The sequence below is a fragment of the Henckelia pumila genome, chromosome 2 (genome assembly GCF_033568475.1).
Source record: "Henckelia pumila isolate YLH828 chromosome 2, ASM3356847v2, whole genome shotgun sequence".
In the NCBI taxonomy this organism is placed as follows: Eukaryota; Viridiplantae; Streptophyta; class Magnoliopsida; order Lamiales; family Gesneriaceae; genus Henckelia; species Henckelia pumila.
This window is the reverse complement of record NC_133121.1, coordinates 174609464-174628636: the sequence shown is the minus strand read 5'-3', so window position 1 is coordinate 174628636 and position 19173 is coordinate 174609464. Positions and strand designations below refer to the sequence as shown.

General features: G+C 30.7%; 1 protein-coding gene across 2 annotated transcripts; it reads right to left on the bottom strand.

Moving 5' to 3' along the window:
* Positions 1–6431: 6431 nt before the first annotated feature.
* LOC140879575 (dynamin-2A-like) lies at positions 6432–17852 on the bottom strand. Of its 2 annotated transcripts, none has more exons than XM_073283337.1 (22): positions 17478–17852; positions 15896–15946; positions 15672–15792; positions 15495–15584; positions 15131–15192; positions 14836–14950; positions 14384–14726; positions 13655–13802; positions 12522–12623; positions 12296–12415; positions 11796–11879; positions 11567–11694; positions 10721–10805; positions 10376–10520; positions 9584–9660; positions 9191–9247; positions 8581–8728; positions 8344–8492; positions 8050–8163; positions 7909–7976; positions 7535–7707; positions 6432–6979 (listed from the first exon to the last, which is right to left on the bottom strand). In XM_073283337.1, the coding sequence occupies exons 1-22, from the start codon at positions 17625–17627 to the stop codon at positions 6780–6782; spliced, it is 2730 nt and encodes a 909-aa protein (XP_073139438.1). In that variant the 5' UTR covers positions 17628–17852; the 3' UTR covers positions 6432–6779. The 2 variants fall into 2 exon arrangements, with proteins under 2 accessions (XP_073139438.1, XP_073139437.1); XM_073283336.1 differs by having other exon boundaries at positions 6432–7009; positions 17478–17851.
* Between the last annotated feature and the right edge of the window lie 1321 nt (positions 17853–19173).

The following is a 19173-nucleotide window of genomic DNA, read 5'->3' as shown; positions in this document are numbered from 1 at the left end:
TTTAAAAATTTTTTTACTGTTATATATATATATATATATATATATATATATAAAAATATATATATATATAATGAAATATATTTTTTTAAAAAAAAACTCTATCTTATTTTTATAAAAAAAGTAAAAAAAATAAATGTTGTAAAAAGATTATTTTGATTTTTGTTTTTAATTAAATTATATTTTTTTATTTATAGTTTCAAAACTTTAGTTTAACAATTTGTAGCTGAGTTTTATGTTTTTATATATACAAATGCTAAAAATATAAAAAATATCATGTACAATGATATTTACAACAATATTATCCTGATATTTTGATATTTTATCGCGACATTTTAAATTTAATTTTTCATGATATTTTGATATATTAAACTCTTGTATTTATTTTTTGCCTTGTAAAATTTGATCTACAAATTTCGTTGTATTAGGCAAAACAACCAAATATAAAAGAAAAAATTAAATAGTATGTTTTATCTATATTTTAAAATTTTAGATCAAATATTTTATCGTTTATAATATCATCTTATTTTTTGAATATTCAATATTATTTCTATCTATAATTTTGAATTAAATAATATATTATTTGTATTTTTTAATTTTATGACATCTTTACTATTTTTGGAAATGTCTTTTGGGCGAGAATAGTTGTTTTATTTTTATTTATGAAACTTTTTGTTTATATATATATATAGATATAGATTTTTATCTATACTTTAAAATTTTTAGATTCAATAAGAGGGTGTTTGACTAAACTTATTTAAAAGAGCTTATAAGCTCCTAGAGCTTAAAAGCTGTTTTACGAGCTTATAAGTTGTTAGAAATTATTTTAAAAATAAGCTGTTAAAGTGTTTGGATACACTTATTTTAAGTAACTTAAAGATATTGATGTGTTTGGTATTATAAGATCTTTTTAATGTCAAAATTACCAAAAAGGGTATAATTATATGAAAATAATGTTTCGAGTTATACATATATGAAAATAGTTTTAGAATAAACATATATTAAAAAATAAAATTGTTATAATATTTTTATTTTAGAAAAATTTATGTGATTTGGAATTTTTTTAAAAAAATAATATTTAATATTTAATGGGTGGAGGATATGATGGCGATTTATTAAAATATTTAAGGATATTTTAGAGAGATAGAATGTTAAAATAAGATCTTTTTGAAAAAAGTATCTCCCCCCTTACTTTTTTAAAAACAGCTTATAAGCTGTCAAACAATTTATTTTGACAGCTTATAAGCTGTTTTTAAAAAAATTTACCAAACAGATCCGGAGAGCTTTTAAGCTCTAAAACAGCTTAAAAGCTCTCCCAAACACCCTCAGTCTAGTATGCATAATATCATTTTTTAAATATGTGACACGTATATGTATATATGTTAAACAATCACCATATTAACCAAAAACTAAATTTTTTTTATCATGAGAATATTATTTTAATTTTTGTTTAAATTTAACCCATATTTTTAATCTTATTTTTACACGTGTTTTAAAATATTTAGATAAAAATTTATATTACTTACTCTTAATATAATCTGTTTTTTTGAATCTATCTTTATCTATGAATTTAAATTCAATATTATCTTTATTTGTATTTTTTTATGCATTTACTATTTTTGGAATGAAACTTTAGGCGGGAAAATGCTTGTTTTTCTTTTTTTAGCATACTTTTTGTTTTTATATATACTAGTATTTCACCAGTGCCGATGCATGGAATGTTATTTTTATGTAATTATTGACATAATATGAGTGTTTGAATAAATAATTAAAATATAAATAAATTAAAGTTGAATTGGATTAAATGATTTGAAATCTACGGATATAAATATATCTTCATTGCTTAGATAACTTTTAAAAAAAAATCAACTTGATATTTATTACACCACAATTGAGGTCATCACAATGAATTTCAAATCCTTAGATTATTGGAATCAATTTAAATTCATTGTGGTTGGAGTGGTGTTTGACAGAGTTTAAAAGTTTTGTAATTCTTTGGAAAATTTTTTAGAAAACAGTTTTAAGCAATTGAAATAAGTTATTTGACATCTTCTAATATGTTTATATATATATATATATATATAGAGTTTTGATCATATGAGCAACCACCATGAGCAACTACGTGAGCAACAGCTTACGTGGCAATCACTCATTGGATGTTCAAGGTGCCACGTCAGCTGTTGCTCACAAAGTTGCCCATGGTGGTTGCCTATGTGATCAAAACTATATATATATATATATATATATATATATATATATATATATATATATATATATATATATATATATATATATATAAAGTTTTATATATATATATATATATATAAAGTTGTCCACCCCTATTTTTTTTTTATAAATGTCTTATTTTAATATTTTAATTTTTCATATTATCTTTGTACTAAAAATTGTTATTTTCTAAGGGATTTATTTACCCAATAATTATAAATTTGATGCATGCAATATTTGTATTCTATACAAAAGAAAAATATAAATTTTTTAAATTTTAATAATTTTAAAATTTCAAAGTTTAAATATAAAAATATAAAATATAAAATATAAAAAATATATAATAAAATATAGATACATAATATTTTAATAATATAAGTTACATTAAACTTTTTACAATTAGTATAAAATGCTTTTTATATTAACAAAAAATTAATATATAAATTATATAAAATTAAATAAACAAAAAATTATAAGTATTATAATGAAAACAATTTAAAATTAAATCGTATATTTATCTATATTTTAAAAAAATTTAATCAAATAATATATCACTCAAATCAAAATAATATTTTCTTGAATATCCTATATAATCTCTATCTATAGTTTTAAATTAAATCATATCTTATTTGAATTTTTAAATTTTATGATAATGTCTTCACTATTTTTGAAAATAATTTTTCGGTTGAAAATACTATATTTTCTATTTAGAAATCTTTTCATCTTATATATATAAACAAAAATTAATTTTTTTATCAAAAAAAAATTTATTTTTAATTTAGTTTAACTTCAGTAATATTTATATATATATTCTAAAATTTTTATATTAAATAATATATCGCTCATAACATCATATTTTTTTGAATATTTTTGTTGTGTATATCTACATATGCATGTAGACAAACCAATAATCCTATTAAAAGTAATATTAAATTTTATTTGATAAAAAAAGAATATTTTAAATTTTTTCAATCGTATTTTTATGTATATTTAAAATTTCTAGATTAAATTGAATATCACTAATTTTTATTAAATTTTGTTTAATAATGAAAATTTTTTATTAAACTTTTATTAATTTTTTTTAATAATAAAATTTTTAAAAAAAAAAAAAAACTATGTCGGATTTTTATAAAAAGAGAAAAAAGTTAAATTTTGTAGAAAGACTATTTTGATTTTTAGTTTTAATTCAATTATATTTTTTACTTATATTTTCAAATTTTTTTTTAAATATTTGCATATTAATTTTATGTTTTTATATATAAAAATTGCTAAATGTATAACAAATATCATGTATAATGATATTTAAAATATTAATCTTTTGAAATTTTGCTATTTTATCGCGATATTTTGTATCTAATTTATTATGATATTTTTATATATTAAATTCCTGTATAATTTTTTGTGTTGTAAAATTTGGTGTACATATTTCATTTTTTTTGGGCAAAACAACCAACACTAAATGAAAAATTAAATTTTGTTTTATCAAGATAAAATATATTTTAATTTTTTAAAATTAAATTGTATTTTTATCTATATTTTAAAATTTTTAGATCAAATATTTTATTATTTATAATATCATATTATATTTTGAATATTCAATATTTTCTATATCTATAATTTTAAATTAAATAATATATTATTTTTATTTTTTAATTTTATGATATCTTTACTATTTTTGAAAATATCTTTTGGGTGCGAAAATTTATTTATTTCTATTTATATGACTTTTTTGTTTATATATATATATATATATATATATATATATATATATAGGAATTTTAATAGATTTTTGCTCTTATGTATAGATATATAAAAAGATATACAAAACAACCACATTATTAAAAACAAAAGTTAAATTTTGTTTGATCACTATAAATAGTACTTTAATTTTTTTTAAATTAAATCAGATTTTTATATATTTTTTGAAATTTTTAAATCAAATGTTTTATCACTCATAATATTATTTTTTTAATCTTCAATATTATCTCTATCAATACTTTTAAATTTAACCATATCTTATTTTCAAATTTAAAGATTAATGATAATGTTTTTATTATTTTTATAAATTACTTTTGGACGAAAAACTATTTTTAGCAGAATTTTTTGCTTCTATATATATATATAGATATATATTAATAATATTATTTTTTAATTATATTTTAAAATTTTTGGATAACATATTTTATCACTTATAATATAATTGTCTAGTTTAAATTCAACAAAATCTTTATTTTTATATATGCAATATTTTTACTATTTTTAGAAAAAATTTTAGAAGGGAAAATGATTTTTTTTCTTTTTTTATATATATATAGATATAGATAGATGATAAAATTTATTTTTGTATATATAAATTCGATTGCACGAGGCTTTTCTTTTCTTCTCTTTTCCTTTTCTCCTGTCGGCAAGTTCATCAGGTTATTAAAAAATAAATAAACCAACTCTTTAATTTGAGTGACTCTAAATCGTACTTTCTTGTTTTTATATATAGATAGATGATAAAATTTATTTTTGTATATATAAATTCGATTGCACGAGGCTTTTCTTTTCTTCTCTTTTCCTTTTCTCCTGTCGGCAAGTTCATCAGGTTATTAAAAAAAAATAAACCAACTCTTTAATTTGAGGAGTGACTCTAAATCGTTCAATAGCTGAGGGGAAACACGAGAAAATATGGTGGAAATGGAAATTATCAATCCTCTGTTTCCACTCAAACGTAAATGAAAAAATTATATTTTTGGTAATATAAGTATATAACTTTCCCATATATATATATATATATATATATATATATATATATATATATATATATATATATATAGTTTCTTTCAAGTGCCCACCACCATGCCCACCAATGATGTGACACTATTATATTGGACCTACAATATATCACATCTTTATCACATCCAATAAAATAGTGTCACATCATTGGTGGGCATGGTAGGTGGGCACTTGAAAGAAACTATATATATATATATATATTATTTTGCTTGTGCAACTAATTGCATTTAAAAATGAAAAAAATCTTCATTTTGGTTATGTAAATTTCACTTCTAGACGAAAAATTAATTTTAAAGCCGAAGTACTTGAAAAGAACACGAGCCTAAGGTTCTGTTTGGACATGTACTTATAAAATGTTTTAATAAATGAGTGTTTTATAATTTTTATAAAATATTTTAAAATTTGTTTTAAGATTAAATGTGTTTTTGGACAACTATTCTATAAAATATTGTAACATTTCAAAAATAATATTGTTTATCTTTGCTTTCCATGGTTCAATTCTAAAAACATCAAAAAACAATCTCAAGTGTTCTTTAAAAACTAACTTGGAGAAAACTTTTTAAAAAAAATTTCAAAAAAATATTACAAATATGTTGTAATAACCCTACTCAGATCACCAACCACTTCACTTAATAAGTATGTAATCAAGATAACTTAAGAAAATGGTAAAAGTAGATTAAACAGCGAAACTAATACCTAGTCTTTACTAAATGCGTGAGAAATTGGAATATTTGACTAGAGATTTGTTAGTGACAATGATTTTTTTTCCTTATTAACTTGTACATGTTTTTGTTTAAATTCATTAACTTTTGGTATTATTACAATTTACACTATCTTTTAAGTTTATGCTATTGTGGTCATTGTGATGACGTTGTAAAGCATTTTTCGATGTGACATTAGCAATTGTATCAAAATAACCAAAAATAAAAGTTAGTGTACCAAAACTAAAATTTGAAAAATTAATAATCCAAAACAAAACCAAAAACAAAAAAACAAGTAAATGAACCTAAAAAAAATTATTTGCTCGGTTTTTTAACCAAATTAAATCTCAAAATATAAATAATTAACTAAAGTCATTTTAAACTTTAAACAAAAAATATAGGATTGGCAACTGTCAAAACAAATTGAAAACGGTGTATTTGAAGAATCAAAATCAACGTGATAATGCTATAAATCACCGGGTTATAAAATTGGAACGAACCCCGGCAAAAGGAATTCTTCCACTAAACCAACCACGATAGTTGAAGAGAATCAAAGAACGCAAGTTACCAATGGTTTTATTTTATCTACAACTTCATTATAATTTTTTTATCAACACGAACTCGTGCTAAACACCATAGATTCTTCTGACTATTGGTGCTCCTCATCTCATCCCGCCCCGCCATGAGTTGACCCGTCTAACAGTTCTATGTACCACACATAAAAACACATAAAATTAAAACAAATTTGCTACAATGGTTACAAGAGCTTGAGAAATGACTCGCATCTTACTAGATAGAGTATCCATATTTTCTCTGATATAAAATACAACCAGTGACAAATTCCCAATGGAATAATGAATGTCCCATAATGTCAATTGACAATACACAACAAAAAATTCAGCCACCACGAAGACATCATCAATCCTCATATTTATCTACAAAGGTGTGTGCATGTACCGGATTTTATAGATACAATAGAGCACGATTTGAGCTCGATGAGAACTCAATAAAATGTTCCGCAATACACGCAACCATTCGGGAACAATGCAAGAATCAATCAGCAAAATTATCTAAAATCTATGAGCGTTGTCCAGAAGATGGAGGAGCAGGTGGCACTCTAACAGGTGTGCGTCGACTGCTGGAACTGGCCCCAGAGCTTAAATCACCATTTTGGGCTGGATCACTTTTCCGGCGACTGTGACCATTAGACCTAGAATCCCAGTAGGAATCTGATGGACCATTGGCAGCAGCATCAAATGCAGATCTCCAGTCATCGCCTGATGTACCAGAAGCAGTTGGACTACTCACTACAAGTTTTAGACACAAACACAATTTACTCGACAGAGAAATGTACTCGTGAACTAAATGTCACTAATGATAATGATGATATAAAATTAATCATAATAACAGTGAAGCTCTCAACATGATCCCAACTGCATTGAAACGATAAAATAGGAATTGAGATTAAGCATACATGATAATAGGTGTCAAACAAGCATGCCTCTGCGTGCCTAATGTTAGTTTGTTACCCTTTTCCAGTCACTTTTTGTGTTCTACCCGCTATTATGATGAATCATTCATTATTGCAATCATTCTGGTTGAATTCTCTTCCAAAGAGCATTCTCCACAACGCACAATAGTGCTTCATCCATAAAAAGTAATTTTATCACTTACTGTCAAACTTCATCTACAGAAACAGTTCCAATGCCATGAGAGTGCATTTTTGGATTTAGTTAACTATCATATCAGCCGAACAAAAGAGATGTGAGTTGAAAATTGAGAAGTCATAAAATAGCTCATCCTGAGAGAGAACCGATAAAGACAGTCATTACCTGCACCCCCACCATTTGAAATGTTGGAAGCTGCAGCTGCTTGATTGTCATGAATACTCAATTGCCTAGTAAGCTTGGACAGTAGAGATGATTGCTTTTGGTAGCGTTCTCTTCTGCGCTTAACATTCTGGTCCTCCTGGAGCAGTTCTTCTATTCTTGCTGCACTTTGGGAACTATAATCCCATATATATTGTTACTCGATAAGAGAATAAGAATGAAAAATACAAATATTAAATGAGTATGTTGAATCCATGAACCTAAATTTGATCAATAAAACAAGATTGACAAAATAAATTTTCCAAGAAAACTTCACATTTGATCAATAACAAAAACCAATTAATATAATTCTATTCTACGCAAATCGTGAAACTTACCTGACAGAAATGTACAATTTATTGAGCATGTCTTCTTTTGCCTTCTCTACTTGGCATAGAACAACAGCCTGACATCAAATGATACACACATGAAAACAGGGCCCAAGGGCTAAGATAGAACATGTTGCAGTAAAATCAGACCTTAGGGACGTTGGCAGCCAGACTGTTAAGAACAGCTTCAACATAACCACGCACTTCTTGAGACATCCATCGAAGTTCTTCCTCCGGATCTGCAGGTCTTCTGACCACTGTATCCTACATTGGACAACCAAAAGAAAACATGCTTATAGAGCTCTCCATTGAAGTATACATAGATCCTAATGAATCGAGCAGGCAAAAATTCGACCGCGCAGCAATCATCGTTGATTAAAATTGGTTGGGACCATAGATGCACCAAGAAGGCAAGAAGTCCAAGGCAGTTCATGAATCACTTACAAGTGAACCATCAGAAAGACTTTGCCGCATTGTAGGGGCAGATTCACCCTTAACTTGACCTCCCTTAGAACCAATAACATTTCTCAGTTTATTCAGCCACTCGGTTTTATCTGCCATACTCTCAGCCTTTAAAACAACAGCACTATGGGCTACGCATCAAAGAATTACTAGTTAATTTGGTAGGAAATATAACAAAAATATGCATGATGGGAAAAAAAAAAAGGTAAAATAACATACCTTTTAAAACAGTCTTATATTGAACCCTGTTTGTTATCTTGAATAAAAGACTGGGTGTTTTCCCAGTATCAGGACCATTTGCCTTTTTATCTTTTGAACTCTTTGAAGGAGCTTCCTCTTCCTCTGGGACATCATCCAAATTACATTCCTGATAGTTTCAGCAACAGAATACACAAAGGAGAATTTCAAACACCAATTCATCCAAGCATATCAAGTTTAAAAATTTAACTACTAAAAATTATACAATATGAAGAAATTCATTGCATTCAAGATACAACAAATGTCCTAACTTTGAAACAAGTATCGTATATGTTGATTGTTGAACTATCGGTACATAAAAAAAAAACAAAAATACGACACGTATTTCTGTTTTTGAAGTACGCCATAAATATTCTCTTATTGCTAAAAGTATTAAGAAGACACAAAAATAAAAGCATTGCCATCTTCAAATGTCATTGCCACCATTTTCTCCAAGTGACAAGAGACAATTAAACAAAACGGAAAGCTGAGAGGATTCCCATCAAACAGTAACATTCATAAAGTTAGTAGTTTTTTTCTCAAAAATAAAAATTAATAAGGGTAGCGAAAAGTCATCAGATGCAGGGCACACCTCCAACGTGATGACGCCTCGGAAGTGACGCTCTTCTTGTTTCTTCGTGTATCCAAGCTGCAACAAAATGCAGACAATTCAATTGAATGTGATAATCAGTAATAAAAAAGGAGATAAACAAGAATCCTTGACAAACCAAAGTACACTGTTCTATTATCAACAGACAACACATTGTGTTGATGCCAATGTCCCTTCCCCCCCAACCCTTTTAAAGTTTATATCCATCTTTCTTCTACAACAAAAAGGTATGACACTACAATGTAACATTTGAAGGCAATCAAAAAAATCAAAATAAATTTTCAGATATTCTTCACGCCAAACACAAACAGCGGATAGAAAGTCTGGGGTATCAGTCACCGTGGCAATTTAACAAGTAAACTTTGAGCCACTCACTTTTCCTGTTTTTTCATTCAAAACAAACCATCTCTTGCTCCAACCATTGGTTTTGGCACTCTTCTTCAATAAAAAACCTGCAGAAGTGACCAGAAGTCAACCACAATCTTTTGCCAAAAAATGAACTACCAAACTAAATTGTCACTCAACCCACTTGCAGCAAACAATGTAACTGTCAACCATAAAAAAAATTTACAGAACAAAACTAGGAAGAAAATTAACACAAAATAGAAATGGTGTTCTTGATTTCCCACCATCTGCAACTTAAACCTCCTCCAGGTGGCTCACACGGGTTGAAACAAATACTAGCTTATTCAAGGCGTTCATGTGATCAATTGTGACTACAGTGATTTATGAGATGTTTCTCAGGCTGGTGTTTTGCAGAAAATGCAAATGGCAGGCTTCTGCCAACCCGCAATACATCAAACTGATTCTTACTCGATTTTACCACCAGTTCTCGCATAATATATTTTTAAAAAATATTCAAATTCAACACATACTCGGGGTCAATTTGCAGCATTGGACTGAAACTTTATAAAATGACAAACAAGAACGGGTCAGAAATATAATCATGCAGAACATATACTAGATAAACAAAATCACAGAACCGCCTATAGAATGAGAAGAAAAGGTAAGGCAAAATTCAACTTCTTTCATGGGTTAATAAGATGAAGCTTGGCAAAATACAAAATAAACTCCAAATAAGGAAACAACGGGTCTTTAATCTTCAATCATACTGGGCATAGCACATACGACATCAATAGAAACAAAGAGGTAACTGTTAAAATGAACCTGCTGTTATTTCTCCTTCAGGCCCTGCTGTCTTCAAGGCAGACGCTTCTTGTGTATCTTTATCTTTGTCTTGCTGGTTGGGCTTATCTTTCATAGATTTTAAGTTCCCTCCACTTTGTTGACTTACAGTTTGCGGACTAGTAGCCTGAGTCAAGCACTCAAGACACTCAGAGGAGCACGCTAATAACAAATTCTAAGATAATTAAAAATAAACTTCTTCTATGAACTGTGAACACATGGCACTGCATTACAAATTACAATGAAAATATGATGAAAAAAAACAAATCTCAGGCATTCGTGAAATTTCATGTGTTAAATAATGAATAAACAAAATATGCTATGTACCCTGTTCAATATGGATTGTTCAGCCTCAGATGCTTTTTTGGATGACCGACCTTTAAGCTCCTCCTCGCGTCTTTGTCGATCCATTCTGTGAAAAAAATGTTAAATGCCAAACATTGGTTGGATCAAGTTCTTCGGAGTTGTATATATATTATATGGACTTGGATAATCCTCCCCCCTTGACCTAGCTTCTGGGGTGGATTTTAAATGTTCCCAGTTTAAGGATGAAAACTGTTGTCGAAGTTGATATCATAGAGACATAGACAATGAAAGTTCATGTTTCAGTCTTGAGGACAAGACTGATTTTCAAGAAGCCAGTATTGTTATGGTCCCACATGTATTGGACCGAAAAAGCCCAGGAAGGAGGTTCAAAGTCAGAGAGGTCCAGGCCTTATACTGGGTCTAAATCAAATAGGCCAGAAGAGGCCCAAGCCTCCTATATCTCGAAATAACTGGAAGAATCCAGATTGGGATAGAGGGATTAAATAGAGGAGTTTGTTAGGAGACATTCATTCATGATTTACAGTTTAGTGAGTTACTAGCTTGAGCTAGAGTATTTTGTAAAGGATTTAATCCTTTGGCTGAGTGTTTCGCTCAGATTATTGTTATACTTTTTACTTTGAATGGATTGAAATTTAGTTCCTAACAGTAAGGATATCCCTAAATCAGCTAACAAAAGTGGGAAGCTATTAGGCTGAAATTGACACATCAAACAAAATACTGGGGTCAAAAGAGCTCACAAAAGATGCAGTGTGTTTGACATGCGGCACAAGACAGTTCCAATGTCTTAAAAATACTAAAGGGGGAGGGAAGGGAAATTTCCGATACATGACCAGCCCTTGAACGTACCGCCTCTGCACCAAACGAATAAAATGCTGTGGCGGAACAAATGCCCGTTCCATGTCAACAAGAGCAACAACCATATTTCTTGCTTCATTCTTGAATCCTTCCAAAGCGGTTGTGGCAATTGTTACAACCTATGTGAATAACAGTGAATATTCCATCAAGAACTAACAAAATAAAATCAAACAAATATCTGAATTTCGTGATGCAATCTACAATAACAAGTCATGTTTACCTCTCGCTTAAATGGAGGATATCGTCCAAGGCCTGAAGTCGCATTTGCAGCAGCTGAGACAATATCAACAAGAACCCGGTGCACCTATTCAAAGATTTTGTGTATAACCTAGCATTAGAACAAAAGAATGCACAACTGGAAGAAGCAGGATTTCTTACTGCATGAAAAGGAATGAAAAATGGTCTAGAACAGAAAGATGGACCAAAGAAAATGAAGGTAAGGGACCACCAACATTATAGGACTCACTGCTTGCAACAAACCTGAAATTTTAGTTATCGGGATTCATTGATATCACTTGCATATCAAATTGATGTTAAAATGAAAGTTAAATTATTTGACTAGATCATTGCAATCGTAAGAATCAGGAAAATGTAAATAGGAGGGTATTTCTTGTTAACATAGCTGATTAGGAAAAAGGATCAAATATATGTAGCAGAAACTATCCAAGGGAAACATTTATTAAACAACAAGAAAGGAAACAAAAGACAACACTAGTTCACCTCATCAACACAAAGACGTGAAGGTTCTTTTGCAAGCTCCAGAACACCCTTGATTAAAGACCTCAACCCTTTCTCAGGAGAAATGAGATAAGGTTGATAACCATCTGCTTCAAGCACAATCTGGAACCAATTAAAAAAAAATCATCCCAGTACGCATGCAAAATAGAAATCATGGTTTCCAAATTAGATACCTAGAGATCATGCAGCAAAGTAAGACAACTCATACCCTCTTCACATTATTTATGTCGAAATGTCTATCTAGTGGAAGCTGTTTGATCCTATTCGGGAAATTTCCTTCAAAGCTAGCAACAACTTTCCACCCACCACCCTGGAAGAAAAGTGATGTTATTATAATCTTAACAATGTACAAACATACTTTTGCTGCTCACATCATCTCCCGTATAAATATACAGTTGCGTGATAATATAAAAAACAATGTCAAAAAGATTGTTACAAATTAAGGGTAATGATGATACAAGCAAAATGCAGATGCAAGAGGCATCAGACATAAATAAATGGAGGAGCACCATTACACAAGCACTATATCATGGAGAATGAGAAAATGCATAAAAGATCCAAATTCTATTTTTTCCTCATAATGCAATAACAAGGGGGAAACATCTGGGAAAAATGACCACGATCTCTTCAATATGTGGCAAAATCCTAGTTTAAATCACCCAATTCGCGTGTAAAAAAGCAACATCCATTCAATAAGCCCTCTAACCCCAAAAAAGAAATTCATAGTGTAAATCCAACAAAAATCTAACCAGCAGTGCCGATCTTAAAGGAATCATTTTTTCATGACATTGGAACCGATCAGATTAAATTAAACAAATATGGGCAGACAGAGATAATTTGACAGCCAGTGAATTCCTAGAATTGTGAGACAAAGCAATTTCCAAACCACATTCAGACCAACTTATTACAAACCAGTCAAGATTCTTTAGTATTTTAAGATGTATCAATAATCTGAACATCTGTTGAGATTATCTTTTCAAGATAGCAGAAATAGCACCCTATAATGATTGTGAATGTCAATAATTTGCATCACAGCCATTCAACAAGACAAGTGCATCAAATGTTACGACATGCACAATTTCAGAAAACAAAAGCACCAAACAACACAAAATTAGCCAGGTAATTTATGCAAGTTGGGCTAAAGTACAAGATCACATGAATTTGAGATACTGAGAATTGAATAGAAAAGAGTAGAAACACCAACAATTCCTGATATCACTACCAATTAGTAATCGAGTATGCTGCCAAATCTAACACTAGTAGTTACAAATGGCACCTTTTACAATAATCACCTTCTCATTTGTTTGCATGATACTGATAGAGCTAATTCCCATATCTCACCTCTCCAGTAGAAATATGTTGGAGAAACTGGTCTTCAAATTCACGGCAAAGCTCCAATGCTAATGCTTTTGTACCCTCAGAACTCTGAACCATCTGTGCACCAAGTCTGAAAAGCTCATCCTGTACTGTTTGGGACTTACCCTGAAGCCTGAAGGAGTAGCAAATTAAAAATATAACCGACAAGTCAAATATAGGTTCTAGATACTGCAAGTAGACTGGGAAAGTAAGGATCAGCTTAAACGCATACGACATCATTAATAAAATAATTTTATGCATTCGACAAAACTTACGGCGGTAAAAATTCCTACTAAATTTAAGTTTTCTCAAGAATGCTGTGATCTTATGATGGAAGATCAAACAGAGGTAAGATGTGAATTTTATACTTCTGTGGGATCATTAACATCACAAATGAGACCTACATCTCCCTTATCCTCCTATTGCATACATAATAATTATGGATAACTGCCAAGTTTCTCAGACTCAAATCATAGCATACAGAAGTATTCTAATGCCAAGTTTCTCAGACTCAAATCATAACATACAGAAGTATTCTAATGCCAATTTCTCATGGATATCAAATCATCTTTCCCAATAAATGCAGCATAAATTATGTTTAAGAGGAAAACAAGTATAAAAGTAATACCGTGGTTAGAGGTTATTGAAAGAAACAATCCCTTCCAAATGGAGGAGCACAAATGGGAAAAAAAGCAACTTGAAGAAAGAGTATACCCAGAGAGGAGACTTGGAAGTCTGACTTTCATACGGCTTCGAATCTGCTGAGCAAGAGTTTCTACCAAGGCTAGTCTCCCAAGCTTGCTCTCCGGGGCTCCTGAAAGAATAGATTTCAAACTCTCATTCTCAGCCTCCCACGCAGTTTCCAAAGAGCTGTCAGCTCCAACGCTTCCCGATTGAGCTGACGCTATGGAGACAGATTGTCCAATTAAGGCAACCCAGGGGATGTCAGCTGTACTTCGTGGCCCCTGATTTAGTAAAAGAGCTTTTACAGCAGCAAGGATTTTTGGTTCTGAAGCAACCTGATCTATCTTACTAATAACACCAACAGTTCTTGTACCTAATAAACAATAAGAAGTTATACAAGCGTACAAATAGAATTTTTGCAAATACGCTACAACACCAGGATCCCTATAGAAATTCACACTTGACAAATGAATTTAACCTACATTCTCCATCAAGCTCCTTCGCCATTCTAACGGCTTTTGCTGATGCAACTTCTGGAGCCTGGGAAGCAGGAATTACAACCACCAATATTGCATCATTGTGTTCAGCATATCGACCCTGTGAGAAAAACAATCCATCAGACCACTGGATTATATTACAACCAAGTGTCAGGTTACGAATTCTTATTCTGATTCAGGCAAGATGCAAAAAGCAGAACATGGTATAAAACCAAGATGCAATATGAAGTCCAACTAGATGTGAATTTTCAAGCATTAAAATCTCCTTGGAAACACTCACCAATGCATCATCAAGACTTCCTTTATCCACCCCAGGCAAATCAATCAGTTTTAACGATGGAGCTGCAAAACAATGTGACAAAGAACAAAATGGTTATGAACATATAAAGCAATTAATGAAATTTTTTTTAGAAAATCAAACATTTGATGCTTTGAGAAATGGTGAAGTTGAAAATAAGTAACTTGTCTAGGAAGCTTAATGTGTTGGGCAGAATGGGCATGTTTAGCCAATTCACTGCCAGCATCAGCTAAAATACAAGATCAATTGTACAACTGGATCGCCAGATGCAGGAAACAGCATAAAAAAAAGCCTCTTACAGTCCTGTACAATTTTTTTAAACAAGAAATTTTTAAATCAAATGCACCTGTACTTGTTCGAAGCTTCAAGTATATCTCATCACGACTCTTGCCTGAAATTTTGCTCAACCTATCCTGTAATGTATGCCGAAGAGCACCTATGATGGAACAAAGAAGAAACCTATAAGAGCTAACTAATGCTTATATAACTACGCTATATGCTCAAGTTCAGTTAGAGGGCCTACTGGCAGAAACTTGTTGAGGTTTGCTGTCAATCTGTAACATAATGGATTTGCTGCTTAGAGAGCTATCCTTTATTAAATCAACACATATTGGAGCACGTGTTGCACCACCTTCGCCAGTTGGCTGAAAAATTGACAGTTAACCTTATGAAATATGGTTCACACAGAAATAGTTTAGGGGTGCATGATAAAAAAAAATCAAGGATCAACAAACTACAAATACTTACCAGTGCAGGATGCCCGATTAGACTATTCAATACAGCAGACTTACCTGCACCCTGTGTAATTGTTCAACATCGAACACTATTATCAGATGCAGGTTCTAAAAATGCATGATTCAGGATTAACATCAGCACAGATTCAATATCTGTTGTCGACTGTCAATATATTCAAATATGATGGCAGAGAAAAGAATTTAAATACAGGCATTCCATGACTAGAATATTATTAAATTTCTGATACACTTATTCAGGCAAGTTCCAGCAATTTTTTATGATTCAGAGAAGTATGAGTCTATCCATCAATGATTCATCGATTCAGAATATGAAACCCTGGCAGAAAATCAAAACCACAATTCACAACTATTTCCAAACTCAAGCCCACAGGTACTGAATACTGATACAACAGAAAGACATGTGGCATGGTATTCATACAATAGAAAGACATGAAACATGAAGTCTTTGGTATATCTCTCTTCCTCTCCATCTCCCTATGCCTCTCCGTTAATTGATTCAGTACCCTTCAACACTGGACCCCAAAGATATAATCCATGTTAAATAAGTGAAATTCAAGCAAACAAGTGGTACCATGCTTATTAATCCCCAAGAATATTGTTTATACCATACTTATAAATCAAGGAACTACTTGTTCTCCTCAGCTAAGAAGTAAGAAGTGATTTCCTTGAGAAAAACAGAATTATCTTTCCCCTTTTCAATTGCTATATTACTTGACTTTAATCGAGTGCACCTAGCTGTAAAAGGACAAGACAAGAAACTCACTGGACACTTGGCCAATAATTGTCAGCTTTAGAATCGGACACCAAAAATTAAACACACAACTGTTCAAAATATACAAGCATTGCCACAAGAGAGTAGGAAAAAAATTGGCAGAAGTACAAAACAACAGAGCAAAGAATCACTTCTAGCTGCAATCAGAGTATCAGACAGAGGATTCCAAGTTTAAACGTGTAAACCTGAATGTCTGAACTGTGGAAAAGTGGATCCATAGAAAAGAAGGCTGATGCTTAGAAATACTTATCATTTCACGGCATTATAATACACTGTTGATTCATAGATTTGTTGCATTCAGAATATTCAATGTGACATATAGGCAAAATCACAATATAAATAAAATGAACATTGGTGTATTCTTCGAGGCCAGGCCAGGCCTGGCCTCTAACCTCATAGCATTGTGACAAACTACAAATAACAAATTCATGGTGAAGGCTAAGCACTGGACCAACAGCATACAAAGAACACCAACATGTGCAATCACACCTTAATATAGCAAACCAAAACCACATAATCCATAACAAATCCATCCTACCTAACCACAAATCGACAAATAAATAATGGTCCGCCTCATTATTCCTCATTCAAAATTAGTGAACCTAAAACTGCATTCGCACGTGGAATAAAATGGCAATCAAGAATCACACGAAAAACAACGTCAACTCACATGCCAGTTGCTTAGAATGAAATTGTAGATCCAAAACTAAGCTAGCTCGTGAGATCTAATAGGACCACTCAATCCAAGCACATTGAAAAGGAAAAAAAAATGATGAATTAAAGGTAAGAATAATGAACTCACAGTGTTTCCAAGAGTGACAACATTGAGAAAAGTGGAGGTGCGTTTAGAGGAAGCAGAAGATGAGTTTTCGTCAATATCTTCGTCGGCAAGCAGGCCCGCGGCCTGGCGCATGGAATCAGAAAGCTTGGACAACTCCTCAATCGCCTCCATCGATCGGATCAACAAGAAACGGGGATCCAATGGCAGAATTCAGATGCGAATGCGTTTGGATATCGTGGATTTAGGGCTTTCTGGGGAGGGGAGGGGCAGGTTATATTTCAAATTTTGAACTCTCTTCTTTTCAAAACAAAATTAATAATGATGAACAGATCGAAAATGGAAGAAACGTTTGAAGAAAGTTTACTCGGTCAAGTGCGACAATTATCAGCTCCTTAACATGGAAGGGACCTTTTTTTTGTTTTAACTATAATAATGTATTAAATTAAGGTAGATTTACCTCAAGATGAATTAAATAAGTTTCTATCTGTTCCATTTAATTAGGAGCGTTGGATTGGATTGCTTTGATTTGGAGACAGAAATTTTATTTTTACTCGTGTATTGATGAACGCAACATTAAGGTAGATTTACCTCAAGATGAATTAAATAAGTTTCTATCTGTTCCATTTAATTAGGAGCGTTGGATTGGATTGCTTTGATTTGGAGACAGAAATTTTATTTTTACTCAGTGTATTGATGCACGCGTTGCGTGCTTGTATAATATTTTTATATTAATTTGATTTATATTCAAATATGAGTAATGTTATAGTTATAAAAATTATTTAGGACTAATCTGTAATTTGAAATATCAACATTTTATAAAACAAAACTAAACTAAAGTGAAGGCAATTTTGACAGAACAAAAGATGGTATCTAAGGGAGTGATTCTTTATATATAGGTAGAGATTTTGATTTTGTGAATTTTAGGTGTAATTGAATATAAAGTTTTTTTGACACGCTTTTATAGATTATGTGTGTGAACTGTACATGTAGAATGAAAAAAGTAATATTTTTTATTTAAAAAATGATAATCTATACTATATATATTATAATATAAAATTTGGGCACTCTTTAATAACTATTTTTGGTGTGTCAAGATGACACCAATTTTCTTCCCCATTTTACTCCGGTTCATTGAGAGTTTCTCTACACAACTTCCCTTTTTTTGGCAAAACAATATTTTGACAACTTCCATAATTCTAATTTTATCACACGTCTCTCTCACATGTCTCTCAAACGAACGTTCTTTCTCCCAAACCAGAAATAAAAAACAAATTTTATTAAAAAACACTGTAACAGCACGCAACGCGTGCTTCGGATCACTAGTTTTTAATGATTCATTCATATAAGATAAAAAAATCTCACGTGATATTCGTGACATGGATTGATCTCAATAGAAATATCTTACTTTTTTCTCAAAACAACGCCCAATGTCCACTGGTCCACTGGTTAATTAAGGCTGCCTATTTTGACCGAACCGAAAATTTGGTTAAGCGAATTTTCGGTTCGTCCGAAATCCAAACCGAAAACCAAATTGAATTTAACGGTTCGATTCGGTTAAAACCAAAAATATTTTGGTTTTTCGGTTTGGTTGTCGGTTTTAACTGAAATTCTATTTTTTTATTATTTTTGTTATTTTTTTATATTTATTATTATTTTATTAATAAAAAATTAAAAAAACAATTTAAAAATGCAAAAATGATTTTAAAAATAAAAAATA